The 27,918-nt window shown below is 52.2% G+C and overlaps 1 protein-coding gene across 1 annotated transcript in view; it reads left to right on the top strand.

Moving 5' to 3' along the window:
* The first annotated feature begins 269 nt into the window (after positions 1–269).
* The window catches only part of ALDH1A3 (aldehyde dehydrogenase 1 family member A3), a 37,854-nt gene continuing 10,205 nt past the window's right edge, over positions 270–27,918 (top strand). Inside the window, exons 1-10 of the mRNA XM_036092897.2 lie at positions 270–430; positions 5,844–5,948; positions 8,190–8,330; positions 12,757–12,886; positions 13,221–13,282; positions 15,928–16,056; positions 17,643–17,756; positions 20,027–20,129; positions 22,522–22,706; positions 27,425–27,589. Of these exons, the coding sequence (XP_035948790.1) occupies positions 332–430; positions 5,844–5,948; positions 8,190–8,330; positions 12,757–12,886; positions 13,221–13,282; positions 15,928–16,056; positions 17,643–17,756; positions 20,027–20,129; positions 22,522–22,706; positions 27,425–27,589 (1,233 nt within the window). The 5' untranslated portion in view covers positions 270–331. The remainder of the gene's footprint in view (positions 431–5,843; positions 5,949–8,189; positions 8,331–12,756; positions 12,887–13,220; positions 13,283–15,927; positions 16,057–17,642; positions 17,757–20,026; positions 20,130–22,521; positions 22,707–27,424; positions 27,590–27,918) is intronic.

Genomic DNA, 27,918 nt, shown 5'->3' on the forward strand with positions numbered 1-27,918 from the left:
GCCCGAGCCCTGGCACTTCCGGGGCCCGGCGGCGCTTCGGGGGAGCTCCTCCAAGGGCAGCCTCCGGGGGGCGGGGGAGCGCGCGGCGCGGTGGCCGGGCTCCCGCAGGGGCGGCGGGCGGGGTGGGGTGAGGCAGGCCGGCCCCCTCCCCTCCCGCCCGCCCTCCCTTCCTCCCGTCCTGCAGCCAATTAGACGGCCCCCTTGGGCGGGAGGCGTGGGTCGCTCCATAAAGCGGCGCGGAGCTGTCACCCCGCGAGCAGGCTGCGCACCATCCGGGCGGGAGCCAGCGCCACAGACTCGGGCGCCTCGGGCCGGGGAGCGCAGAAGAGCCATGGCCACCACCAACGGGGCCGTGGAGAACGGGCAGCCGGACAGGAAGCCGCCTGCCCTGCCGCGCCCTGTCCGAAACCTGGAGGTCAAGTTCACCAAGGTGAGGCGGGCGCCCATCCCACCCGACGGTCGCCTGGCTCCGCGCTGGGCTGGTCCGGCCGGGGTGGCGGGGACGAGGAGCCGGCAGGCGGGGAAGTCGCTCCGCTCCGAGGGTGCGGGGCGCTGCGGGCGGCGCGCCTTCAGCCGAGTTCGCCCGGCGCTCCCGTGACCGGAGCCTCTCCGCCTGGGTCCGGCCCCCTCGAAGCCGCGTCCGGCGGTGCAGGACCTGCCGGGCGGGAGCGCGTCCACCCGCACCCCGAAGGGGACTCCGCGATCCGCACTCCGGGACGGGCTCTCGGGCGGCGGGGCTCGGCGCTTTAAGCCTCCAAGCCTGGCGAGGGACGCTGCGCAGCGCCCGCGCCGCGGCCCCGACGTGCCCTTGCAGGGCCCGCTTGGAAGGCGAGCGGAGGTGCGGGCCGCCGTACCCCTGGTCTCCCCGCAGGCCCTGCGGCACGGTTTCGGGGGCTCAGCGGGTCGGGCTTCGGGAGGGTCAGAGGGTGCCCGAGAACACCGAGAGTTGGTCTGAGAGCTCGGTCTGCACTGGGGAGCTGCGACTTGGAGACTCCAGAACCGTGTCATCGGGAGCACGGGGCGAGACGTCGTACCTTCGGTGCTTGGCCTACCTAGCTTTCCAGGAGAGCCCGGGGGAGTAGGAAGGTGAGCACTGCTGAAACTGCCCTGGAGCCCCGCGGCCCTGGTGTTGACCGACAGGGAATGCTTCCCGATGGTGTCCGAACCCGGCCTGGGAAGCCGCGGGTGGCCAGGCCCCACCGCGCCCCGGCCCGGTGGAGTCTCTGCTGTTTTGCGCTGGGCTGGGAGGCTGGAGCGTCGGCAAAGCGGTGAGATCACCTGCCTAGGGCAGAAAGGAAGATGGCAAGGCCTGGAGCCCAGGCTCGGGAGGGCTGCCGGCAGCGCGTCCCGTGGGAGGACACTCGGAGCCTGCGGACTGGGGCGGGGAGCGCGGCAGGGTCGCAGGCCGAGAGCCTCGGCTGACTTCTCTTTCCCCAACTTTCCCTCCTTTTAATTTTTTTTTAATTTGCATCTTATCCATACCCTCCCCCCCAACTCCAGCTGACACAGCACTGAGAAAATTTCCCCATCAATTTTACTTTCAAAAGTAGCAATTATGTCTCTCAAATAGTTTTAATCAAGCGGAGAAAGTCACAGGCCACTATGTGTGGCCTTCGGATCTTGGTCTCTTGGCACTTCATGTCGGCTCTGCCTCTGATCACATGACATTTAAATTAACTGTTTTCAGAGGGCTCCCTAATCAACAGAGACACTTCACCAGAAACGCTGGAGATTATTTTTAACGTAGCTTCCCTAGCGGTATCCGCTTCAGAGCGAAAATTCCATCACCCATTCTGGGAACAGTCAGAATAGTACCTACCTCTTTTCAGATCCTTAGGCTGTTGGTGCTGGCCTCGTGGTGGTGGTGATGGTGCCGTTTGGTTTTATTTTTGTTTTGTAAGGTTTTTGTTTTTTAATGCTACAGAAGCCGGAAATTGCTATGTTATTGTCCTTTGCCTTTCTACCTTTCTGAGTCCTATCAGAGCAATGCAGCCACCTATGGATAGTTTCCTTCTTTCTCTGCAATTCTTTTTGGCCCTTCACGAGTAGATAGAGAGGAGGATCTTAGCGGATTCACAGAGTGACCAGTGTCTATTGTCTTGCTGGGTGCCCCCTCTTCCTGGTGGAGCAGAACCTGCTGTGCGATTAAGGTTGGGGAGAGGCGTTGAGGTGCTCAGGGGCTCCCAGGCCAGGAAGGCTACTAGGGCCTGACACCAGGCCACTGTACCCTCCTTCCCTGTGGAGGGTGAGGCCTCCAGCTGCTCTGTCCTTGCTCCCGGCCCGCAGGCTGACCACCGCAGAGGCCTACCCCAGCAGCTGTGGGGCCCAGGCAGCCAGTGGGGTGGTGGCCGAGGGACAGCAACCCCGGCCAGCAATGCTAGGGAGCCTCTGGCTGGAGGGGCGACAGACAGGGCCTAGGAAAGAAGCAGGAGAGCCAGAACCGCAGAACCGAGGCCCAGGGCCCGCAGTGGGGCAGGCAGTGCGGAGGGGTGGAGTGTGAGAGCCCCTTAAAGGCCTGTTAGTTTTCAAACCTGACTCATGGAGCTTCTTGCTAACGGAGGACATGCCGGAAATGGTGGGTCTGAGCCCCAGCCTTGGGGATAACATTTCCCAGCAAAAGTCCAGTTTCCGGAAGGACGACCTTGTCATAACTTCTTCATTTGTTCTCACATTTTTAAAAGATTTTATTTATTTATGAGAGAGAGAGAGAGAGAGCAAGCAAGCATGGGGGGGGGGCAGAGGGAGAGGGAGAAGCAGGCTCCCCACTGAGCAGGGAGCCCAAAGCGGGGCTGGATCCCAGGACCCCAAGATCGTGACCTGAGCCCAAGGCAGACGCTTAACTGCCGGTGCCCCTATTCTCACATTTGCATATTGGGCTCTGCTATGGAACTCCGATAGGGGGTGGAGGGGGGGCATCCCCTTCGGCATCCCCCCTCCACCAGATCTCAGAGGATAGCAGCCTCTTTCACTTTAGGCGGGGGGTCCTTTCCTTTCTTCAGAAAATGCCTTCCAGTAACAGAGATTCTCTTTAAGAGTTTCTGGTTCACTCAAACACCCGATTTTCTGATCTCTTTTATAAAAGCTACAATTCGCTCCGATCTCCTGTTCTGAAAACATAACTCCTTTGGGTTTAGCTGAAGTCCAGTGGAGGTTACTGTAAATGGCATCAACAGACCTCACTTGCGTGGCCACCATCTTCACCTTCACCCCAGGGCACCCGGCTCCTCAGAGCCGCTGTGGTTTCCAGCTCAGCCCGGATGACATGCCATTCCACTCCTTCAGTAAAATGTGAATCCCGGAACCTAATTTTTATACCTCCGTAAGGTTTATCTGATACCAATTCACAAGTCGAGGAGAACAGTTTTGTTTTGTTTTTTTTTTCTGGACACGTTAACCTGATTTGGGGCTGAAAACAGTGTAGACAGCATAATTGGTAGACCACACTTACTGACCCCTACTTTATTTGTGTTTTTGTTTTGTTTTTAGCAGAGAGAAAATCAACAGTAGAAACCACTTACAAGATTACTTACTAGCGTAGTATACAGAAAAAAATTTTTGCTAAATTGGCAACCTCACGATGGGAAAATATGGTCAGAGTTGAGGAGTCTGACTGTTTTTTTTAAGTCGCTCATTAGGAGGGACTACGGATCAATGTCATGACCGACCAAGTAATTTTTTTTTTTTTTTTTTTGGAAGACCATGCTTGGAGATGAAGTGTAACGGACATCTGATCGTTGCAATCTGTTTCCATCCTCCTTATTTATATTCTCTTCTACCATCTTCTCACTTTCCCTCCCCCTTGGAATTGATACCAGGAAGGATCTAGAATCAGCAGTTTTCACTGATGGTCTGTATTTTCTAACCCACGAAATTTCATCTTCCGACAAATGGGCCTCTCTCTCTGGCTGCACTTCCCTCCCCATGCTAACTGAACCTCTCTTCTCCACTTATTAATTTCTCGCTGTTACCGAGTGATTGCTTGCTGGATGGCAAGAGTGAACTCTTGGATTTGGTTTCAGCTGGAAGAATAAACCTGTAATTGTAGCCTGGCCGATTCCACGTGCTTCCCTGGGGGCCTGGCCTCCTGTTGAAGGCACTGAGCTTCCAGAAGTCGGATGGGCACATCCTACAGGCAAGGGATGCTCTCAGCTCTGGATTCCACACGCGGGACAGGGTGCCTCTGCCCACCTGCCCCACAAGATCTGGCCTTCTGTGCTTTGTCCCCACCCGACTGAGCCTTCCCTGCTTTCTGGGGAGAGTGATCAAAACGGTCTCCCCCAGCAGCTTCCCAGAGCGAGTTTCTCTCCCAGTGAGCTTTGGAGTTTTTACAGGAGAGCCCAGGGCAGAGACCGTAACCAAGCCGCACTCTGGATGAGATGTCTCCCCTCTTGTCTATCATCACTGGGGAGTCAAGTGTTCTAAATGAATAAAATTCACAGTAATTGAAATTAGCCCTCGGAGGGACACAATTCTTTTACGTGACTCGAAGAGAGATAAAAGATATGCCTATAGATACAGAAATGGAATTCGATGAGCTAGATGTGTACTTAGAAATTATCGGTGGCATTTTGTTTGATGGAAATGCTTCTAAAGTGTCTTCCTTGTGTCTGTGACTGGGGTCTCTGTGACACCATGAAGGGCTGTGATGATCAGCTTGTCCCATGCCGGTTCAGCAGCAGATCATCTGGATAGCCGGGACCTCCACGTTGTCAGAACGTGTTTTGTGTATTATCTGTCACCTCTGTTCCTGGTTCTTTTCTGAAGGCCCTCTCTTTGCGGTACTTTTTTAAGGCAGTTAGCAGTTAGAATAAACTAAGAGTAAATAGTACACACCTTTCAGCGTGGGAACTCTGTGAATTCCTTTTAGTTTGCTCATGATGTCTTTTTATTTTTAACGTCCTTGTTCTCAGCTGTGTTCTAAATAATTGAGGCTCCGAAGTGATTTTTGTAGGTTCTTTGGTTCTAGATATAAACGGTTATTTGCTACATCTGTTCATACAACCAGAACATTTCCCAGCCCAAATATCTATCTTTATATTCCAACACGGGCTTTTATTAAAGCCAGCATGAAAATAGGCATTTTAAATAGAATGTGGGAGGAGTACCGATATACACCAACAAAGATTAAGGAATATAGGAAGATCCTGGTAGAAAGCCAGTTCCTTGGCAATCTGGCTGGGGGTTTCTTCAACAGGGAGGAGACAGAAGGGAGGGCTCACTGCTGACCTACCCTTCAAGGGCAGGAAGATCCCTTGGCACTTTATATGTATAAACCTATTTGGTCTTCCTCCCAATGAGGGTGTAGGATTTAACTTATACCCTTTAACTATTTAACTCGGCTCTTCCTTCTTGAATCCATGTTAATGATTTAAATGGCTCAGTCAGTTAGGCATCTGCCTTTGGCTCAAGTCATGATCCCAGGGTCCTGGGATCGAGCCTGGCTCGGGGAACCTGCTTCTCCCTCTCCCTCTGCCCCTCCCCCCTGCTTGTGCGCTGGCACTCTCTCTCTCTGTGTCAAATGAATAAATAAAATCTTTAAAATAAATAAATAAAAAGAGGACACGATGTTTAGAAAAATTCTAAATGACTTTAGTTTCATTAGGACGAAAAGTAGTTCTCTGAAAATGTATTAGAACTCAGGAGCCTTGGATTCTAATTCTGAGTGTGTTCCTGGTTAGGCATGTGATTCCATCTCCCCTCCAGGTCCCATCTGTAAAAGAGTGTGGGGGAGGGGGGAGGAGGAGGGTGGGGGAGGACAAGACGTTACCTAAGGTCCTCAGCATGTTGGAATGATATGATTTTGATTTAAGCCCTAATGCATTACAACTTCCTTTCCTGGTTAGATATTCATCAACAATGAATGGCACGAATCCAAGAGTGGAAAAAAGTTTGCCACATATAATCCTTCAACTCTAGAAAAAATATGTGAAGTAGAAGAAGGAGATAAGGTGAGTGCTGCCCCGAACTCCCACCCCGCCCCCCAAGTAATTAAATTACAGATAACTAGAGGATAAGGAGGCCGTTTGGCTTAGCTGTAAGACAGACCTGGCCCATACTCAGGGTAGGACCTGAGTTAGCTGCTTCTCACACACACGGCCCAGAATGGGATCAATTAGGGACGATCCACTGCAGAGAGTCACTCTCCTTTGATAGATGTTTCCCCATCTATAAGGATGACCTCAGCTATCCTCATCACATGGCTAAAGGAAAGGTTTTTATCAATGATTCGAACCTGGAGGCATGAAACCCTCTTTCCAGAAAGCATTTCCGGCTGGTATGTTTCACCAAATGCAGCATTCTGGCAGGAGACACTTGAAAGAGAAAGGCTCGCAGGGAAAAAGACTTGCTAACCAAGTCATGCAGGGGTAATAATATCATGCAATCACCAGATTTCCTTTCTACCAGAACCTGAAATGATCACGGAAAGCTATAGTCTTTATAACTATATATGTAGTTATATATATGTAACGGACTTCTGATTGTGTCCTTGATACATTTCAAAGCCGGAAAGTATCTTTTATTTTTTTTTTAAAGATTTTATTTATTTATTTGATAGAGAGAGACACAGCAAGAGAGGGAACACAAGCAGGGGGAGTGGGAGAGGGAGAAGCAGTCTTCCTGCCGAGCAGGGAGACCGATGCGGGGCTCGATCCCAGGACCATGGGATCATGACCTGAGCCGAAGGCAGACGCTTTTAAATATACGTGGCATTAGAGGAAAGTTTGAAGGTAAAGCTTTTCTAAGGAGAGAAGGGAAATCTAAACCTCTCCTCCACCACTAGAGTAATCATCTGATGTTCTTGTACATGTAGGGGTAATGTTGAATGTGGACAGGGTGGAAGACATGTCTAAAATAGGCTTGAATTGGATCCAACAAGTGAGAGTTCTCTGACAGGCAGGAAACACACAGTGGTTCTACCCATCTAGAACCTCCCATGCGCATGTGCCTCAAGCTAAGCTCTGTTTACAAAGGTAATAGCATCGAGGAGCTCATCTTTCTATGACGTGAGGACGTGGGGCATCTGGGCCGTGGGGGACATGATGTGGAGCAGGATTCCCAGTGGGTGATTCCCAGGTGCAGGACCCAGGTATCAAAGAGGAGAATGAGATCCCTGCCCCAGGCTCTTGTTTTTCCCTTGGTCTGAGGAACTGCTCTGAGCACCCGGAAACAGACGCTGTCCTGTCCTCTGCAGCTGGAGAGGCCCTGGCCTCCACCCCAGAGCCTGGGACAAGGAATTCAAAGTCCTAATATCTCCCTTGCCAAAGCTTTCACTTGCCTCCAAGCTTTGGAGACACAGAATCTTGGTGGAGTGTCTCTCTTGACTGCATCGGGCAGCTCTTGCCTGTTGTACTCTCCTAGGGAAGTGAGGCTCAGAGGGGCTGGGGGATGACCCGTTGCTCAGCAGCAACCAGAGCCTCGAACTCAAGTTCCTGCAGTAAGAATGGGTGACATTAAACAGCTCTAAAAAGCTCGAACTTCTTGCCTTTTAAGAAGAAGGTTCCATTGTAATTCTTCTATGGGTGCACAGAAAATCCAGTTCCTTGCCCATGGAATGGCGCAACACTTCTGCCCCCCGGGCAGGGGGTGGGGTGGGTGGAGGTGGGGCGTGGGGTTGGAGGTGAGGCTGAAGACAGAGAAAAAGTTCCAGATCCTCCCTGTCTGTGGACTTTTCCAATGCGGTCAGTTCCGAGATCCCGAGAAGCACTCCTGCCCCATTCTCACTATGGGACCACAGTCCTCAGCTTGAATAAAATGCCAAGACAGACATTTCCCACCTAACTGATGAACTGTGGAAGTGTGTGTGTGTGTCCAAACTGAGCGAGCAAGTGGAAAATCTTTTCCTACTCGGGTCACCAAGAAAAATAATTAAGGTCGGTACTCTTATAAACTATTTTAAAACGCTTTTATAATCAGAAGGAAAGCTCATACTTGGCCATTGTAGAAATCTTGAAAAAGACCCAAGATGTAAAGAAGGAAAAAGTCACTTGAAAGCCCCAGACGGGGTGGGGGGGGGTGGTCCAGCCGTCTCGAACCTAGCTGCCACCTTCCGACTGACTGCCACCAACCCCCATTCCCCTGCTGCGTGCTGGACGCAGCTCTCTGCTCTTCTCTGTAACTGACGGCTGAGCTCTCCCAAAACGCAGTCGCGACAAAAGGTGACACACTCTCTCTGGTTTTTGGCCTCTCAGCCCGACGTGGACAAGGCAGTGGAGGCCGCACACGCCGCCTTCCAGAGGGGCTCGCCCTGGCGCCGCCTGGATGCCCTGGGCCGTGGCTGGCTCCTACATCAGTTGGCTGACCTTGTGGAGAGGGACCGCGCCGTCCTGGCTGTGAGTACACGCCCATGGGCGGGCACGTGTGGGACCGCCTGGCCCCTGCGGGGCTTGGGAGGCCCAGGGCGCTGGTTTTGCGTGGAGGTGTATGTCAGGTCCTTTGAGGCTAGGCCATATCCTGGTCCTACCTGTACTATGAAATTAACCCTTTTTTTTTTTCTAACATGAAATCTCTTTTACTGTTAAATTGCACTTCATCCTAGGTGACAAGATCCATGAAATTACAGGTTTAATGTGCTGGTATATTTTTTTCGAATTCTTATTAAAATAGATGCCACCCCTTAACATAGAAAACACTGTTCCCGTAGAACTTACAAATCACCCCTGTTTCACCCTTGAACTGGGCAGTGGTGAGCATGCGCAGACTGATGGTGAGGGCAGGGTAACCTGGTTATGGGGCACCTCAGACTATGAAAGACCTCAGTTCAAATCCCAGCTCTGCCCCTTACTAGCTGTGTGACTTTGGACAAGTTGCTCTACTTCTCTGAGCATATATTTCTTTATGGGAGATACCAATAATAATGATACTTAAATGGTGTGAGGATGATCCACTTAAAATCCTTAGCAGAGTCCCTGGCATGCTGTAAGCACTAAGTAGATGATAGCTGTTATTAGGAACAGCAATCCTCGTAAGAATGCTGCACGCCCAGCTACATGCCGTCCTGGCCAGTAATTTCTAGGCATCTTAGTTCCTCTGCGGCAAAATAGGCGTGTGAATTCAGCCCGCTCCATGACATGGGGTCGCTCCCATCAGACCGGGCTGTGAAGACATTTATAGGTTGTAAATGCATGATTTACAGGGATGCTAAGACCTTCCTCTGGTCTTGCAGTGAGTGAGCAGAGGAAATCTCAGGGCCACCTCCTGCCTTGAGGTCCTTCCCAACCTACACACGCCGCCCTCCCACGGCTCTCCGACTCCTGTTTAGAAGTTGCTCCAAACCTTGAGGCCCGGTTGGTAGGGGACTAAATCTCCTTTTCAGCCTCCGATTTGAACAAATGGTTCTTTCCTCTCTTGATCTGATGTCTGGACCGAGCAGTAGAGCAGCTACCTTCGTGGAGACCACATCGTCCAGGATGCCGAAATTGTTTTTGTGCTTGAATGTGTGTTTGGGGGCTGGAGAGTGGGGGAACCCTGTATCTGGGGTGCCGCTCTTCGCTGCATTGCCCTGAGGGTGTGTCTGCACAGGGAGCTCAGGCCTCCTTCCTTCCCACCCCGCCAGCCAGGTCCGGCATGTTTGCCCCCCAGCCCGGGCGAGGGTGGCTCCCTCTCGGGGTCAGCGTTTCTGTCCTCGGAGCCTCTGGTTTCTTCCCGCAACGAAAGCCAGCCTCAACTCTCAAGCTGCCAGACTGGCTTTTTCAAAAACATTTCTGTTTTCACCCAGCATGAGCTCATCAGTCTGCAATGTCCGTGGGGACTAATAGCAGGCGGGAGAGGATGTGCCCTGGGCACCCCTCCCCACCCTGTCCTCAAGTGTCAGTATCATCTGCATCTGCGGGAGCCCGCCCCGTGGTCCTGGCGGGGCTGTGTTGCGATCGCAGATGGAGCGAGTTGCCTCTCGCCATCAGGACCTTGCTGCCCACAAGAAATAAGATCCGGCTCTTTGCCACATCATGAAAGGAACAAGAGAATTACTGGCAAATATGGTTTTTCAAACCAGGACCACATGATAGGAAAGCACCCTCACCCTCCACCTTGATACGGTTTTCCTGCATTTTCCTGCAGCGAAGTGCTTCTTTCCATCATGTTCTCTTGCCGGCTCAGTGGTTTTGACAGAGCTAGGTCTTTACTTCTGTATTCGATGTTTAGAAACAGATGTGGGGGATCCGGCAGCCCCAGCTTTCTCCCCCTTCCTGAGGCACCTGGGGTCCAGACTCTATCTCTGTGGGTGCTCTTTCTGGAAGCCCCCAAATTGGGGCCCTCCCTGTTTACTCTCTTTCCAACCCCAGCCCTATTTCTGGGCCTCCTCGTTTTAAGCTTTTGGCACACTCACTGAGTCTCGGGGCAGGTTCCCTCAGCCCTTTTCTTCACTCTTTCCTATCTGAAGGTTACAGTGTGTTAATTTTTCAGAAGGCCTATTTTTTCTCGTAAAACGTCAAGGGAAGTAAACTGGGGAGCAGCTGTGGTTTACTCCCGGTCCAGCCCCAATAACTGTTTAAAAGTCCCCATCAGTGGCTAACTCTTGATTTCTCACGTCCAGCCCTGTCCGCTCATCTGTGAATCTTTTTGTGTGTGTTTAAAAAGAATTTCCTGTCTAAATCTAGTATGACCCCAGTTTTGCTTGGATAGCTTTCCATGGAACCAACCTGGCAAACTCATGTTGTCATTCTGGGAGGCAAACTTGCCCAAGTTAATAATGAAAGATAGCCAGCGCTTGCTGAATACTCACCATGGACCAGGCTTATCGTAGGCACATTTATTATCCCATTTCAGAGATGAGGACACTGAGGCCCAGAGAGGTTAAGTAACCTAAGGCTATCCAGCCAGGACTGGAGGCAGAACTGCCCCACAATGCTATGCCAAGGTCGTCTGCCTTTCTCTTCCTTGTCCCATCCCAGAAAAGGGCCAAGAATAAACTCCTGGTCCCACTGAGAGATCTGCAGATGCTGTCCGGAGTAGCCCAGCCCGGGACCTTTCGGCATGATTTGCAACGGTTGGGTTTCCCATGGAAAAACAAAAGTTTCAGCTTGGAATGTAACTCAACAGGAGCCAAAGTACAGCGTACTGGATGTTACCTTGGCCTGACTTGGTCCCTGAGCAGCATCCTCTAGGGGTGGGATCCATCCCAGACCCAGATCGGCCCTGTCATCTTCAGCAACTCACACTCCTGTCTCCTCGGTGTCCCCAAATAAGGATTGCCAAAAAGGAAGCTGCCAAAAAGAAAGATGATCATAGTCATCCCGGTTATTAATGTCATCATGAAGCAGTTAGCATGGCACTTCCTGTGGGCAGGCCCCGTCCGAGCCCTCACCCCAGCCCCAGGAGGCAAGTACCACTCTTATTATTATTATTCTCATTTTACAGATGAGGAAACTGAGTCAGAGAGGGATCTGGGGGCTTGCCGCTCAGTGAAGGAAGTGGTCACTCCTGTTTAGGAATGCTCGGCTCCCCCCTGAAGCAAAGTTCTGAGAGTCGCCCCGAGCACCCTGTGTAGCCATTCTACAGTCTTCCCAGATGCAAATGTCCTGGGGCAGCAGCCTAAGGAGTGGTCACTGTGCTGGCTGGAAGTCAGATGCCCCAAATTCAGTGCCCCGCTGGGTGACCTTAGGTGTCACCCGGCTCTGTTAGCCTTGGTGTGGGCACCTTGACGTGACAACAGAGGTGGCAAGGTCAGAGATGAGGCCGATGCAGGTGCACGCGGAGGGGCCTCTCTTCCCCAGTGAGTCACCATCTCACTACATGGACTCTAAAAGGAGAATCCAGCCCCAGGCTACATGTCCGGGTGGCCACTTCCTGCAGAGATGGATGACAGGCGGTTTCAGCGCCAGGCTCCACTGGGGCCGCTTGTCTGAGGGACAAAGGGGTCCTCTTAAACCCCGGGCTGGAAATAGAAAAGAATCCCTGCCATTGAGTGGCTGCCCACTCGCCCTGGGTAATCACCTCCCTCACCACCAAGGGCGAGCCTGCTCCCTTCCCACTGTGCATCCGGCTTGGGCAGCCCGGTTGGGGAGGACGGTGGCTTTTGTGCTGGTGGCTCTCCCCTTCGGGGCTCCGTCGCTCTTTCCGCAGCCATGCTGGTCAGCCTGCACAGGAAGGAGGGGCCTGCAGCGTCCCTTTGGTTAGAGGACACGAGCGCTCTCTCCAGCCTCCCTGAGGGCAGCTAACCTCCCGAGAGCTTCCCCAGAGGGCGCACACCCTCATGGCCAGGTCACCCAGCTGTGCTCCAGACAGAAGACCGAATGCCACCGTGTCTTCCTTCCCAGGGAGGCTCCACATCAGACTTCCATCTGCCGTCCTTCACGGGGACGCCTGCCCATGCCCTGGCCAACCCCCACCCCCACCCCCGACTGAGCTGTTTTTTGTTTTTTTTTTTAAGATTTTTATTTATTTAACAGAGATAGAGAGAGAGCACAAGTAGGCAGAGCAGCAGACAGAGGGAGAGGGAGAAGCAGGCTCTCCGCTGAGCAGGGAGCCCATTGCGGGGCTCGATCCCAGTACCCTGGGATCATGACCTGAGCCGAAGGCAGCCGCTTAACCGACTGAGCCACCCAGGCGCCCCTGAGCTGTTTTGAAAGCAGAGTAATCCTTGACAGTCTGAGCCAGGTCTGATGAGAAACGCAGTGGCTTGCTTTCTGAAGGGACACATGGAACAAGGCACACGCAGTGTCCTAGGACTGGGCTCTCTACCCCCTGCCCCCTGGCTTTAACCCCCTGATGTCGAAGAAGGAAACTGCGTCTGACACAGATGTTGTCTTTTTCCTGCAGACCCTAGAAACAATGGACACGGGGAAGCCGTTCCTTCACGCCTTTTTCATCGACCTAGAGGGCTGTATTAAGACCCTCAGATACTTCGCAGGGTGGGCTGACAAAATACAGGGCAGGACCATCCCCACAGGTGAGCCAACGCAGGACTCGCAGCCTCATCGGGGTGGGGGGGTAGCTTTCGGCGGCTCTGTCTTCTCGTTGTTCCAGGTAGCCTCTCCACAGCACCCCTGCCCCCCCTCCCCAGGGCCCCCTTCCTTGTTGCAAAAGGAAGTGGCCCTGTGCTGATTTCTCCTAAGGAATTTTGCTTTTAACATTGAGCTAAAGATCTCTTCTTTGTGGACTAGATGAGACTTGGAGCTGACATTTTTGTGGGCTTCTGGGTTTCTTTCTTGTGTTTTTGCGACATAAAACCCTCAACCGAGATTAATCCCACTGTGTTCTTCTCCACGTAACCTCTCTTCCAGATGACAACGTGGTGTGCTTCACGAGGCATGAGCCCATAGGTGTGTGTGGGGCCATCACTCCTGTAAGTATGGTGACTTTTCTAGATAGATCCGTGTGGATCCTGCCCCGCTCCCCTGTGGCCTCTAGAACCAGTTTCTGGTGTGTTTTGATTCAATCACACCGACACTAACAGAGCATTTGCTCTGTGGCCTGGGGCTGGGTGCTTGAGAGTCACCGGGATGGCTTAGCTCCCATGCCTGCTCTCAGGGGGCCGAGTCCTGGAGCACAGCAGAAGGCACCGTGGATTCCAGCCAGAGGGCTCAGGAATGCCCAGTTTCTCTAGGGCAGGGGTCTTTTAAGAGGGCCTTAAAGGATGAGGAAGGATCCTTCAATAGGAAAATGGGTCTTCTAAGCAGTAGGAATGGCCCCAGTGAGGGTGTCGAGGTGCCTGGGCTAACTGGGGTGAGGGGAGGGGCGCAATAGCAGGACAGCTGGTGAGGCCACACTGAGATGGGGACAAAGTGAGGAAGAGGACGAGTGCATGTCCGGTGGTCCAGGCTGGGCACCCAGTGAGCCATGGCAGCCTGGACTTTATTCACTGGGCAGTGGGGAGCCCGGCAGGTGCCAGGGAATGCGTTGATGCTGCCCATCTGTTGGAGAAAGCCCCGGGCCACTGCAACACCGGGGTGGGAGGCTGGGCAGACAGGCGGCAGCGTGGGGAGAGGATTGGAAGTGCACTCCGTGGAGACAAGGAAGGTGTGTCCCTTCCACCAACCGCTGAGAGCCCGCTGTGTGGCAGGCACGGCGCCAGGGTCCCAGGTACTGAAGACATGCCCAGGCTTTGCCCCTGAGGAACTTGCAGGTCAGTTAAAAGGCTGAGGAAGAAAGCCCCGCGAAGAAAAATGCTAGGACAGGAACTGTTTGAAGACCAAGCAGAAGCATGGATTTGAAAGCTCCTAAGGAGGTCGAGTTGGTGGAGTTTAGTGCCTAATCAGAGGTTGGGGGTGAGTCCTGGCTGGAACTGGGTGGAGGGTGTTGCTGGGGGATTTGAGGAAGACTGGGAGAGAAGTGGGTTAGGGTGGAGTGCCGTGAAACATGAAGGTCATTCTGGGCAGATGTCATAGAGGGGCCAGTGGACAAGCCAAGCAAAGGGTCCCATCAGGCGTTTGCATATTTGGGTGGGGGGCTCGAGAGAGGCGAGGGCTGGAGCTACCCACGGGCAGGGGTCAGGACAGAGGTGTTTCTGCCCATCAAGTTGAGAGGGGGGCCATCCAGAGAGGGGTGCAGAGTGAGAGAAGAAGAGGGCCTGGGGCCAAATCCCATACACTATCAGGGGATCCCACTGAGAAGTCTGAGCAGCTAGGATCGGGGGCATCCCAGGAATGGAATACATTTCCAGAAAAAGACTATGGTCAATAGGGTCCTCTCCTTCATAGGAATTAAAAAAGACAGAAACACAGCTGTTAGATTTGCTCACCAACAGTGGTGTGGGGGGCTTGGGGTGAAAACCCCAAGTGGAAACCCCTTTGCTGGGGCTTACAGAAGGGGACCTAGGCATATGGGCACCGCACTTCCAAGAAGCTTCAAGGGAAGTGGCAGAAGCTAAGGCAAGGTGCCGATTTGCTTGTCAGAGGGAGAGATGATGGTATTTGTGTGCTAAGGAGTGGGGATCCAGGAAGAAGAGGGGATCCCAATCATTAGGGGGCACCCCAAAACAATGCCTGCCATAATTTAGCCGAGCATATTGGCCCTTGGGAACTGGGATCTTAGGTTTGTTGTCTAGTGGTAGGAATTCCAGGCAGAGCTGGGAGAGAAATCATAGTGGCCAGACCACAAGGTGGCCACCTTTGGCCAGCCCCGCGGGTGTAGCTTTGCAGAGAGCTCTTCTGTTTGGCGTCCTTGGAACATAAGGAGCCAAAGGGACTCCTTTGGGATGGGGGTGGTTGAGGGACAGCTAGAATCAAGCTACCTGCTCTCTTGGACATGCTTGGTTTCATTTTGCCTCATCAGAGATGATACTCGGAGGGGCAGGGTAGTAGAGGACACAAGGCTGGCTATGAATCCCGGCCTTTACCTGCTAGTTTGTGACCTTGGGCAAGTGACCTCTCCCTTCTGTGCCCCATCTGTAAATGGAGGTGATAACAGGACTATCTCATATGGGTTGGTAGGGATCAAATGAGTTAAGTTTTTGTGAAGTGCCTGGAATAGCACCTGGAACGGAGTGAATGCTCAGTGGCTGTTACCTCTTGTTAGGCTTCTTGTCACAGTGATTTTGGTATCCTTGCCTCTGTAGTTGAAAGATGACAAGAAACGCCATTTCCCAACATGAATTTCACCAAATGGCAATTCAGTGGGGGCTTAGGATGTATTCTGTAAGAAGAGAAGAAGATCCTGTGACATCTGAGTTTAGGAGAGGCGGGCCTCATTCCTGCAGTATTTTTCAGGTCCTTTAACATGTTGATGGCATTATAAACCTCCAAGAGAAGGTAGTGCGCCTACAGCAGAATCCTCTTTGCAAAGACTACTTATTAACATCTCCCAGAATGCAGTTCATTAAGCACAGGGCAGGGATGCAGGTCTGAACTTTGCACACTCCTGTATTACCTCTGACGGCCCAAATCCAGACCATGCAAAGCAAATATCCTCCTTGGAGACATTGCTGGGCCTCTGGGACAGGGTGGTGGGGTGGATCGGGGTCTCCCAAGCGCCTCCGTGTTCTGTCCCTAGTGGAACTTCCCTCTGCTGATGCTGGTGTGGAAACTGGCGCCCGCTCTCTGCTGTGGGAACACCGTTGTCATGAAGCCGGCCGAGCAGACCCCCCTCACTGCCCTTTATCTGGGCTCTCTGATCAAAGAGGTAAGGCATCCGAGAAAGAAAGAAAATATTACGCGTCATTGATAACTCCCCACTCCTAGGAACCAGGCCACCGTCACCAGATAAAGTGCCCCGTCGAGCTGAGCCGTGCGTGACAGGGCCAGCCTGCTCACAGCTGAGTGGGAAGGGAATGGCTTCCTGGGTTTCACTTGGCAAGTGCGCTCTCTTTCTCCGGCTTGTGGTCACTGAGCTAGAAGAACCTCCATTCCTCCCACTGATCCTAATGAGAGACTTAACTCTTATTATGGGTTCAAACCCATGGTTTAGGAGCAAATGTTTTGTCTGGAGAATTTGCAGGAAGGTCACTTGAGAGGGAGCCAAGTATTTGGAGGTTCTCTGGGCCTTGCATTTGTGGCGTAGGAAATGGCCCGTTGTTCTCTTGGAGGGGACATCTTGCAAGCTCCCACTGAGGGGGCTGCAGCAAGCCGGGCTCACTCACCCGAGCCTCCTCACCAGTGTTCCACGCTCGGGCCATTGTCCTGTCCCCACCCCCCCGCCCCACAGCCACCGTGCTGGGAAACCAGTGGCCCAAAGAAACACCTCCTTCCAGACACACCTGGCAATGTGCTTCAGCCCTGCCGAGTCCAGCTTGTGTGTTGCAAAGAGGTTAAAAAAGAAACAGGAAGGAAAGAGGGATGGGAGGAAAGATCCATTCATTTCACTTCTCAGCTGGGCTAATACGATCGGGAAGCAGGACCCTTACTGCTTAGAAGTCAGGCTGAAGCCGCCAGGAATTGGCCCGTTTCCCATTTTCCTTTGACTGGGGAGGTAGGACATGATTACATCATATTAATGAGACCGACAGATTCTAAAATCACAACCATGAACGCACAGCACCAAGGAAACCTAAAGACTCGAACGCCGTGTCCTAAAATCTTGCCTTTCTTAAAATAATGTGTTTTAATCGCATGAGATGGTAAATTTATTAATTGTCCACTAAATAGCATCCCGCCACCGCCTTCATTTGTGGTGTTCTTGGTGAATAAAGAAGCACTCATAGGTGCAAAGCAGGAGGCGTGAATGTGAGAGAGGTGACTGTCCCCAGCCTTCAGGATATGCCAGCTCTGGGTGTGGCCCACGTTCAACAGGTGGAGCTTTGAGGGAGCGATACAGCGTTGCCATTTGGAACATTGATGGGAGGGGTGTAAAAAATGGGAGCTGAAGCTCAGGGAGAGGATATTTTGCAGGGGCCTCAGCCTTGGAGGATGTAACCAAGGTATCTCTCTTCTCCCTGAGAATACATATGTGTAGATAGATCCACACAGACACGCTCATGCACATGCACACACATGCACACGCACACGCATGCGCAGAATGGAGCTGGGCTGGGAAGCTTCACCGCCATTTTGCTCAGAGGCTTTGGGTTATGAGGTGCTGCCTGGAAGGAAGCTGGGCCTCACCCTGGCCCAGCCTGCACCCTGGGCCCTGGCTTCCCAATGACCCTGGCCCTGGCTTCCCAATGAGGGGGACGTCCTACAGCCCTGGCTCTGTCCACCCGAGTGTGGTCTGTGGTAGACATCTGTGTGATCCCTTCTCCTCCTCTGAATGCCACCTCGATTTCCATCCAGGTCGGATTCCCTCCAGGAGTGGTCAACATCGTGCCAGGATTTGGGCCCACGGTGGGAGCAGCAATTTCTTCTCACCCTCAGATCAGCAAGATCGCCTTTACGGGGTCCACAGAGGTAACCCTCCTCACGGCTGTCGGCCAACATGGCAGCCACTGTATGATCCGAGACCTGGGAACTTTTCCTTTGAGCAGCTAAACTGATTTATTTATCCTAAGTATGGCCACGCTTCAGTGCAAAACAATCAGTAAAAAAAAAAAAAAAAAGTAAATAAATAAAGTCACTGGTCCAGTTTCCAAACTAAATAAATATCTAGCAGAACTCAGAAGCCTTAGAAGAAAAGATTGGTAGATAAGATAAAATAAAAATGTAAAACATCCATAGGACAAACCATCATAATCGAAGTTAAAGGATACATAGCAAGCTGGGAGAAAAACAGTCAGAATTTATGCAGCTCTCCAAGGCTTAAAATCCGTAATATCCCAAAATTGAAGGAAAAATGAAAAAAAAAACGAAAAACAAAAACAAGCACACGGAATGGTGGGACAGTGGGTAATTCAGAGAAGAGAAACACCCAATGTCCAATAAGCCTGACCTAGCTCATTGGTCATCAGGGAAATGCAAATTCAAATGAAAGCTGGAGTCTTCTTTTGTCCGCCAGATTGGTAAAACTTGATAGCTGGTATAATGGAAGCTGTGGGAAACCAATGGGCCACTCACCCACAGCAGTCCCAAGGTGCAGGGCCATATTGTATTATTGATCCCAAATTTGAAAGTGTCAAACTTCTGATTCAGAAATTCCATCTCAAAGCAACTAGTCAGAGAGAGGTTCTCACGAGCCCTCCAGGACCCGTCTTCCAGTATACAGTATCCATTCTATACGGGGTGTTATAGCCATTACAATAAGGAAAATGCCCACTGTCTGTGGTTGAAGCACAAAAAAAAGTAAGCTGCGGGAAAGTAGCTACAGAATGATCCTACGAGGAAAAGTGTGTATGGAGAGAAATAGAAATGGTCTGTAAGGATGCCCAAGAAATTCTTCCCGTGGCCACCTCTGTGCAGGTCCTGGGGCACAGGGGGGAGGGAGATGAACACTTTCCCCCTCTGCCCTGACACACAGCTCTGTGTGGAATTATTTCTCATCTTCTTCTGTGCTTGAGAAAGAAATGAATAAATGCTTCCCAAGCAGCAAGTGTCCCCATCTCCCCACAAATTTAGTCCCTCCAGGAGCCCGAGCTGCCTTCTCCCCCAACAGCCGACTCATCCCGTCTCTGCAGAGACTCCTGAATCCCCTTCTCTAGGTGTCCGTAGGGCTGCCCATGGGTCCAGTGGGGTGGTGTTCTCACTGGGCAGCCAACCTCAGGGACAAGAAAGTGGCCTCTCTGGTCCCAGGGATTGCTCAGCCGGCAGGCATCTCCAGAAGGGAGTGGGGTGCTTTCCCACCCTAGGTCCCTCTGCTGCATCCAGCCCTGAGAGCACACCTCAGCCCCACAAGGAATCGCCAGCCCGTGGCAGACTGGTGTTGCTTCTGTTGCTCTCTGGGGACAATCCCTGTCACGGTGGAACTATTCCAAAGGTCATTCAGTCCATCACCCGGAAGCTGGCCAATTGTTAAAATGCGCTCGCACCTTAGTTTTGGGGAAACAGCCTCAGCCCGAGAAGAGCCCGGCCCTGCCTCTGGCTAGATGTCTGCTCTAAGCGTCCGTGTGCACGTTGGTCTCTTGAGAGTCTCTCCCCAGCTCTGAGTCTGGGGCCCGCTGTGTGATGGGCCAGGCCTCGCCTCTGGCAGTGCGTGGAATGATAGGAGAGACCCTCCAGGTACGCGAAGGAGGTTGGTGAGGGGTCCTGTTCCCGCACTGTGTACCGGTCCTCTCCCTTTGCCCCGGGGAAGCCTCAGTCTTGAGTCTGTTACGGGAGAATTGGCTCCTTCTCCTCCTGAAGGTCAGCTCCCCTATTACCATAACTTTTGGAGGTTCCCTCAGACCATTACCAAAGAGCCACGCGAAACCACGTCCCCCAAGCCGCCCCTGGATCCCCTCGAGCCCTTTACCAGACTAGCTGGGCCAGCCTGCCTCCAGGAGGGACAGGCGCCGGGACCAGTGAGGAGCAGGCTCGGCCACTAGCCAGCTGTGTGGCTATGGGCGCATCGCTGGGCCTTCCAGGGCTCCCACTCCGCCCCTGTAAGTGGAGCAGCGCGGACCAAGGATTCCAGTGATGTCCAGGTCCGATCCATGAGGAGACGCAGGACAGGCCGGGGGGTGGGGAGGCAGCCTTAGAGGCCTAAGGCACCTAGGCAGAGAGGCAGGGGAGCCCTAGGCTTGTCCAGAACGTCCCGGCCAGGTCTGGCCCCACCTGAGGTTTCATCTGGTCTGTTTTTTATCCTGAAGGTTGGAAAGTTGGTTAAAGAAGCCGCCTCTCGGAGCAATCTGAAGAGGGTGACACTGGAGCTTGGGGGGAAGAACCCCTGTATCGTGTGTGCTGATGCTGACCGTGAGTCTCTCCCCTTCTGGGCGTTGCTGGGGCTCAGACAGTCCATAAATCTCTCCTTGCTGCCTTGAGCAAGCTCAGAACCAACACACACACACACACACACACACACACACACACACACACACACACAAATGACGATGATTTTCCCACCTTGGGTTGTCCAGCCGTAAGTAGGCAGATGGAGATCAAGACACCAGCCTTATTGCTCATAGAAAGCTGCCTTGGAGAAAAACGTGTCCTGTGTGGGGGCCGAGAGGCTGCCTATCTCTGCCCTTCAAGATTAAGTCTGCGTTCCCTGTCCGTGCAGAGCTGGGGCCATGAGGAGCAGATCCAGACCTTCCCCAGAGTCCCCCATGCAGGGAGACGGCCAGGAGAGGGAGAAGCAGGGCGAGTGCTCCCCACTCACAAGCATTAATCATTCCCCCCTCCCAGTCAGTATTTCCTATAGTACTTTTTGCCTCTCTGAAACTCGAGATCTTCCTTCCTTCCTGACGAATGAGAGGACAGTGGCAGCGGACCCTTAAACATACCCCCCTAGTCTGGGTCCTGTCTCTCTCTCCACCACCTCTTCCCTGGGCAAGCAACCCCCGCCCAGTGGCTTGGGGGCAGTTTGTGTCTTGTTAGAGCTTCATGAAACTGTATGCTATTCTTGGCTGCCATGTCCAGAAGAAGGAAGAAGGGGTCACATCGGGCATTCATTCACCTGCGGACAGGGTCAGCTGCCAAAAGGCGTGACTTCCCAGGTACCTTGAAGCACCTTCTAGAACAGCCTCCCCACCTGTCCCCTGGTGCCAGAAATCCCTTTCATGGAGAACAAAGCTTTCCATTCCACACTCAGATAAGGCGGGCGCTGCAAATATCCCTGAGAAAAACAACCCTACACAATTTCTTGCTAAGGTGTAAAGGACTGATATCACTTCCTGTCTCTGAAGCTGGCTTTCCACGGGAGAGTGAGTGGCCTGGGTGAGGAAGCCAGCTTCAGGGAAGGAGAGGAAGCTGGGCACGAAGACAGACTGCTCCTTTGTCGCCTGGGCTGGTGCTCCCTTGTAGAAGCATCGATGGTTTTGCCACTGGTTTCTGGAACCACATAGAGCAGTTCTGGGCGTTGCCACATTTGGGGTCCCGAACTCCAGTCCTAAAGAGCCAGCACCCCTGTTTCCCATTCTTGTGCCACCATGTCTGGGCGCCCGGTCTCCACCTCAGCTCATCCTCTCCCCCCACCAGTGAAAAAAACTGCAGCTAAACCCCAAAACTCCCTCCTGTTTGGGGGCTGGTTTTTATAAGGCTCACAAACGCCCTGCGGGGCCGTGTCCTGCTTCTCCTCCGGGCAGTGCCAGTCCACAGAATCCAATTCTGACAAAACTGGCATCCACGCATGATGTCAGTGATAACGTGCCCCCATCCCCCAACCCACCACTGCAGCCACCCCCCCTGGCTCCCATCAGGGCACAGGAAACAAATTAGTTCTTTTGGAGAAGGGGCAGTTTTAAGTTGGCATAGAGAAGGGGGGCAGGTGCAGGGCGGGCAAGATCCTTATGATGCGATCGGCTACTACAGGGACTTTCTATGGGAGACCCGGCTCGAAAGCAATGTCTCAGTCCTCCAAGCGGAGGGCAGCATTCCTCCGAGGTGCTCAAGAGCGATGCTGGGTGTCTGGATCGCCTGCCCATGCCCCCTAGGGATGCTTTTTGCCCCGTGCAAAGGAAAGCTGCATTTCTTAAGCTGCCGTGTGCGTGTAGGAGGGCGGCGGGGGTGCAGGAAAAGCAGCTCACCGCGGAGCACTAGAAACCACACTGTGAGCTGTCGGCGATAGCCCACTGAGCATTCTTCGCTGCGAAGCACAGCCCCCAAGGTTTTCCTTACTAAGCACCCTTCTAGTTTAAACTCGATGCCCGCTGTCTAGTTCAGATCCAGACCTCCTCAGGCAGAATCAGTGCTTTCTTTTTAACTACATCTTACGTGGAGTTAATGTTACTTAATAAGACTTAATAAGCAAAAGAAGCTGACTTAATAGGACTTGATAGTGAAGGAAACTCAAGGTGGAATAGCTCTCACCAGTTGGCCTCATCAATGCTTACAGAAGGTTTATTCTATAGAACGTGGGTCCTCCAGAAAGGGAGAGGGGAGGGCTCCAGGAGCAGGTGAACCGGGAATGCAACTCTCTGTGCTCCTCAGCAGAGTAAAGAAGTCCTGCACTGGGCGGGGACTGATTTCACCCTACACTGCTTTTTCCCACCCTCTCTGTTGGGAAATGCCAGGAATAAAATTAACTTCTGAAACGCGGCCATTCCAGGGCCTGTTTGCTGGTGCGGGCAGTTAGAGTTTGGGCCGTCACCAGTCCTGCCCTAACGACTTCATGCTTCCTCTTGCCCCCGCCGCCCCCTCCCTCCAGTGGACTTGGCAGTGGAGTGCGCCCATCAGGGGGTGTTCTTCAACCAAGGTCAGTGCTGCACGGCCGCCTCCAGGGTGTTCGTGGAAGAGCAGATCTACGCCGAGTTTGTCAGGCGGAGCGTGGAGTACGCCAAGAAGCGTCTCGTCGGAGACCCCTTCGACGTCAGAACGGAACAGGGGCCGCAGGTAACCTACTGATGTGTCAGGACCCGCAGGGGGCTGAACCGGGCAGCCCCTCTGGCCCTGGCCCCTTGCAGCTCTGCTGCTTTTCGATCGATTTCGGGGTCCCTCTCAAAGCAGAGGGGAGGCTGCCTCGCCTTGCCCCTTGCTTTGGTTTAGACACCGTCAACAGTACGGGTCCCACGGGGTCTCGATGGGGTTATAAAGCGGGAGTGGACACAGAGGCTTTGCTCTTTGCGGCTGATAATGCCAAGCTCGGGGCCTCGGCAGGAGGGAGCATTCCCAGTTCCTAAGGCCCTATGCCTGCATCCTCCAGCCAAGAGGACCGTCCAGTCTCTGAGCCACTAGGATCCCCAGAAGAGAGACTCAGGCAGAGGCTGTCTTACCTGGCCAGTCTCCTTGCAGAAGAGGGGTTGTAACCTTGGCCGAAAGGCAGCGAAGTACAGGCGGAGGCTAAGTACCTCGAGCCCACAGTCTCAGCCTTCAGGCCCTGCCTGGAGCTCACGTGCGCTATAGGACAAGGTGACCGTCAGAAACCAAAGAATCCCAGTGGAGAGGGAGTGGAGAGGGCTCAGGGAACAGGGCTGCATCTCTGGGCAGGAGGAACACGTCTCCAGAGGCCTGGTTTTCGAAACTAACGACGGGATGAAAATGATTATAACCGCGAGGTTTAATAACCTCTTTAAAAGGGCACATCCTGTATCACTTTCTTACTAATTATGCAGTGCAGCGGATGGATAAATATTTAAAAGAGGGCAGCCTGACCATCCCACGCATTATTGAAATGGAGCTCGACAGCAACCCACTTTGCTTGGAGCCGAAGTCCTGCCCCAGCCACGAAGTTGCAAATCACATGTCCAGACTCACCTACTTGTGTCCATCCCGGGAGCTCGCTGCTTCCCCGCTGCATTGGCACCACATGTTTACACGGGAAGCCACGCAGGTTTGGCTCTGTGACTTTGTGAAAGTCCCAAGCTCCTGCCAAACCTCACTTTCCTCGTCTGGAAAATGGGAGTGATGGATGAATATTATGAATATTTCAAGGCACCTAATAAGTCTTTATTTTTTAAAGGCGGGGAGGGGGGGAGCATTCAATGACAGGCTCCCCGATCCAGGTGGCCAAAAATGTGCATGACTTCAGGCCATGTCGATCAGGTCTTGTTTAGCCGTCCCATGGGGATGTCCTGGCTGGGGAAGGGGGAGGACCACGTGGAAAAGGTGCATTTCTGGCCACCGTGCCCATCCTTGCCTTGCCCCAGCCCACATGCACTGCGGCTCCGATGCCATGTGACCCTGGTGGAGAGAAGCATCCCCTCTTGTGGCCAAAACTCCCCACCCTGCCAGACCTCAACTCCAAACCCAGTGGCCGGTGACACGAAGTTGTCTAGTGGCCTTGGTTGGATTTCCGGTCTGAATGCAAACATGGCCACAAGCCATTATCAAATCCACCGTGATTGTAAAGCTAATCCAGACTCCGTGGGAAATATGCGAGCTGATCCCATACTAAGGAAACCTTTCACCCCATCATTATTCATAAATTTCTTTCCAAGGCTCCAGGCTTGACTTTTGAAGCCAGATACAGAAATCTCTTCCAAGAGAGCAGATCCAAGCAGAATGGGTGTTGATTTCATCGGTGCTTTTGATGCTGCAGCTAAAAAGTCCTTTTGAAAGCTCACTTAAGCCGCCTAACCTCAGCATATTATTTTAGGACGCTGTTGGGTTTTTTTCTCCCAAAGTGCTTTTTCATCTACAGTAATAAGATTTTTACTCAGAGAGGATTTACAGCTGTCTAAATAGTCCTGTCTGTCTCCTGCCTGTATAACAGCTCGCTGACCTAGATCGGTGTCCACTGCAGGCAGTCGCCAGCCGAATGCTCCAGAATCTTTCAGGTTTATTTGGCAACTGAGCAATGAGGCGCATAAACGTTGCGCAAGCCACCTGGTGGGGGCAGGATCCGATGCCGTCTTCAGCAGAGCCAAGTGCAGCTTCCGACCTGTCCTTTGGGGTCTGTCTGACTCTGTCCCTGGTGGTGTGCCCAGCCGTGTCCTTCACTTCTGGAAGGTTCTCCTTCCAGCACTGGAAGGCACCAGCTGACTTTTCTTGGGGGATTATTAGATTGAGACAATGTGTTCACATGGACTCATCAGGAAGAGTGGAGTCTGGATATGCAGGCTTTCCACGGGGACCCAGCACTGCCCCCAGGACAGACAGGTAGAAAATGGTCACAGCCACTCAGGACCTGTATTTGGTGAAGCCCTACAAGCCCTCTTGGCCTCCGGGGAGGAGGAAAGGGCAGTCCTGGAACTTTTAACCCAAGACTTGGCTCACCCAGAGAGAAGTTGAGAGAACCTTGAGATATTACTAGAATCAGTGGTGTTGTTTGAATTACTTTTTTAGGTGGGAGTACATTCACAGGGGTTAAAACCCAGAACACATAGAAAGATCAGTCGAGAAAAGGCTTTCTTCCATCCTCCCCTCTCCATTCATAAGCCTGGTTCTTAACCTTCCCTCCATGGGTATCCACGGTCGTAGTTTCTCATGTATCCCTCCAAAACTTCTTAATGGATATATAATCAAATATGAATATGTATTCTCATTTCTCCTGTTTTTACCCAAAAGATAACTGTGATATCTATCCTGTTTTACACCTTGGTTTTTGTGCCCTCGTTAGAAACTTGGAAGAGCTTTCCATACTACGGGTCATGAGAACCTGCCTCATTCTTTTTCATATGTAAATAGAGTTCAGTCGTACGAATTCACCAGAATTCAGATAACATGTTCTGATAAACGTGTGGGTGTGTGCGGTTATGCACAGTGTCGCGGAGTACATCATTTTGCACACGCGCAAGGAAATCCGTGGGACACAGTCCTCAAGTGGGATTGCTGAGTGGGAGCCCATTTGTAATTTCTCTAAGTGTTGCCAAATTACCTTACAAGAGGATCAACCAACCTATGTTCCTACCAGCTTCGTATGGGCTTGTCTGTTTCTCCAGCCATACTGACAGAGCATGGATTTTGCCCATCTGATGCCCATCTGATGCCCATCTGATGCCCATCTGATCACTTGGTTTTAATATGCATGTATGTCTTATGATGACTAAGGCAAAACATCGTATCACGTCTAAAAGCCACTGGTAGTATCTTGTCTATCAACTGCGCATGCGCTCTGCCTATTTTTCTCTTGTATCGCCGGTCATTTTTCTTACACTTCCAAGAACTCTTGAAACGTGAGGGAGATTAGCTCCCTTTCTATGATATGACTCGTCAGGTTTTCTCCAGTTTGTGCTTTTGCCTTTGCCTTTTTCTTTACAACAGACTCAAATTTATCCATCTTTTCTTTTTGGTTTCCGGATTTCACGTCATAAAAAGACCATCAGCACGCCATGTTTAGAGAGGCTTTTTCCCCACATGAGAGAATTTGAAAACTTCCATTTTTCACGGTTAAAGTTTTGATCTGTTTGGAATTTATGCCGGTTCAGGTGTGAGGTATGGACCCAACTTGGAATTTCAACACTGGATCCACACGTCAGGAGATGACTGGTCCAGTGACTTGTATGGTTTGTGCCCACCGGTTCCGAGAAAGCTAGCCTGCCCCTCAGGAACAGACAGGCATCCAAATACACCACTGGGTTTGCTTGGTTGTTGTTTGTTTTTTTTTTAAAGTTGTTTTAATGAAACCAGTTTTTTTTTTTTATCTAAAAAGCTCAGCTATAGCAAACCTATCAAAACTCTGTCTCTCTCAGCCAAAGGGAGGGGACTAGCAACAGGGTCATGGTCAAGAACAGGGCACTCATGGATTCAGGAAGAAGGACCACTGGGGATGGGGAGAGCACTTCTTCCCTTGAGTACAGTGTCCCCAAAAGGGTGCCCTTTGACAGCTGGTTGAGTGCCTTGTCTATAAGCAGAGTATTAGGCAGGGGGAGGGGGGGTACAGGGTGCACTCTGGCTCAGGAGATCCCTAGACAAGGTGGCAGCAGGCAGAGCCTTCCTGATGATCTGGCTCCTCACCAACAAGGAAAGCTCATCCATCTCACCTTCAAGCTCACGCCACTCTATTTCCAGGGCAGCTGGGTAAGATGGTCAGCTTTCCTTCTCCCTTCTCCTCTGCACCATGGATGGACAATTCCAGTAACTAGCACCCTCATCCACCGTGCCCTATGAGAAGGGAGCAGGGTTTCCAGATAACCTTTGTGACACTCAGTAGATTGGAATTCAAATAAGCAAAGAAGATTTTTTTTAGCATAAGCATATCCCAAATAAGGAAAGACTTTTTAGCATAAGCATATCCCAAACACTATGCTTATGCTAAAAAAGTCTTTCATTGTCTTTCAAAAATGCAAATTTAACTGGGGGCCCTGTGGTTTTATTTGCTAAATCTGGCAACCCTGGAAGGATGCAAAGAGTTGGGAGAGCAAAGTGACCACTCAGATCTCGTTTCATTCATGGATTTGCTTAACAGCATGGAAGAGGGCAGTGGTATGAACAGACCGTACACCTGGAGAGGATGAGGAGAGCCTATCTCCCCATCTCTCCCCTGCTCCAAAGAGCCTAGACTTGTGCATCGGATGAATATTTGCATGCAAGGCACATCTGTCCCATGAATTATGACTTGGCAAGAACACTTAGGGGCAGGACAGCTGATCATGGGAAAGCCCATTGGACCCATCAGATGGCAGCCACCGCCCCGAAGGAACCCAAGCTGTACTTCTCCTTGTGTTTTGCAGATTGACCAAAAGCAGTTCGACAAAATCCTTGATCTGATCGAGAGTGGGAAGAAGGAGGGAGCCAAGCTAGAATGTGGGGGTTCGGCCATGGAAGACAGGGGGCTCTTCATCAAACCCACTGTCTTCTCAGAAGTTACTGACACCATGCGCATTGCCAAAGAGGAGGTACTGGGGGCTGCAGGAAAAGCTTCATCCCAAGGGGACTCTTGTAGGGCGTGGGGGGTGAGAGGAGTGGGTGTTACAAACACAAGTCTTCTCTAGGGCTCAGGGACCCCAGAAGTCTTTGTGAGGGGAGTGTTTTCCTGTCTCCTATGGCCTTCTTCCTCTCCTTTGGGGTCTGAGAGAAGCCATCTTGCCTACCTGCCTTTGGGAACCCCAAGCACTGTATAGCAGAGTTTGTCCTAAACCCCCCATTTTCCATGCATCTCTGAGGCGCGACAGTCCCTCTTCTGTGTTTTAACACATTCTTGGGGTGGCCCATCATGGAGGCTTCT

This window comes from Halichoerus grypus, chromosome 8, assembly GCF_964656455.1.
Source record: "Halichoerus grypus chromosome 8, mHalGry1.hap1.1, whole genome shotgun sequence".
In the NCBI taxonomy this organism is placed as follows: domain Eukaryota; kingdom Metazoa; phylum Chordata; class Mammalia; order Carnivora; family Phocidae; genus Halichoerus; species Halichoerus grypus.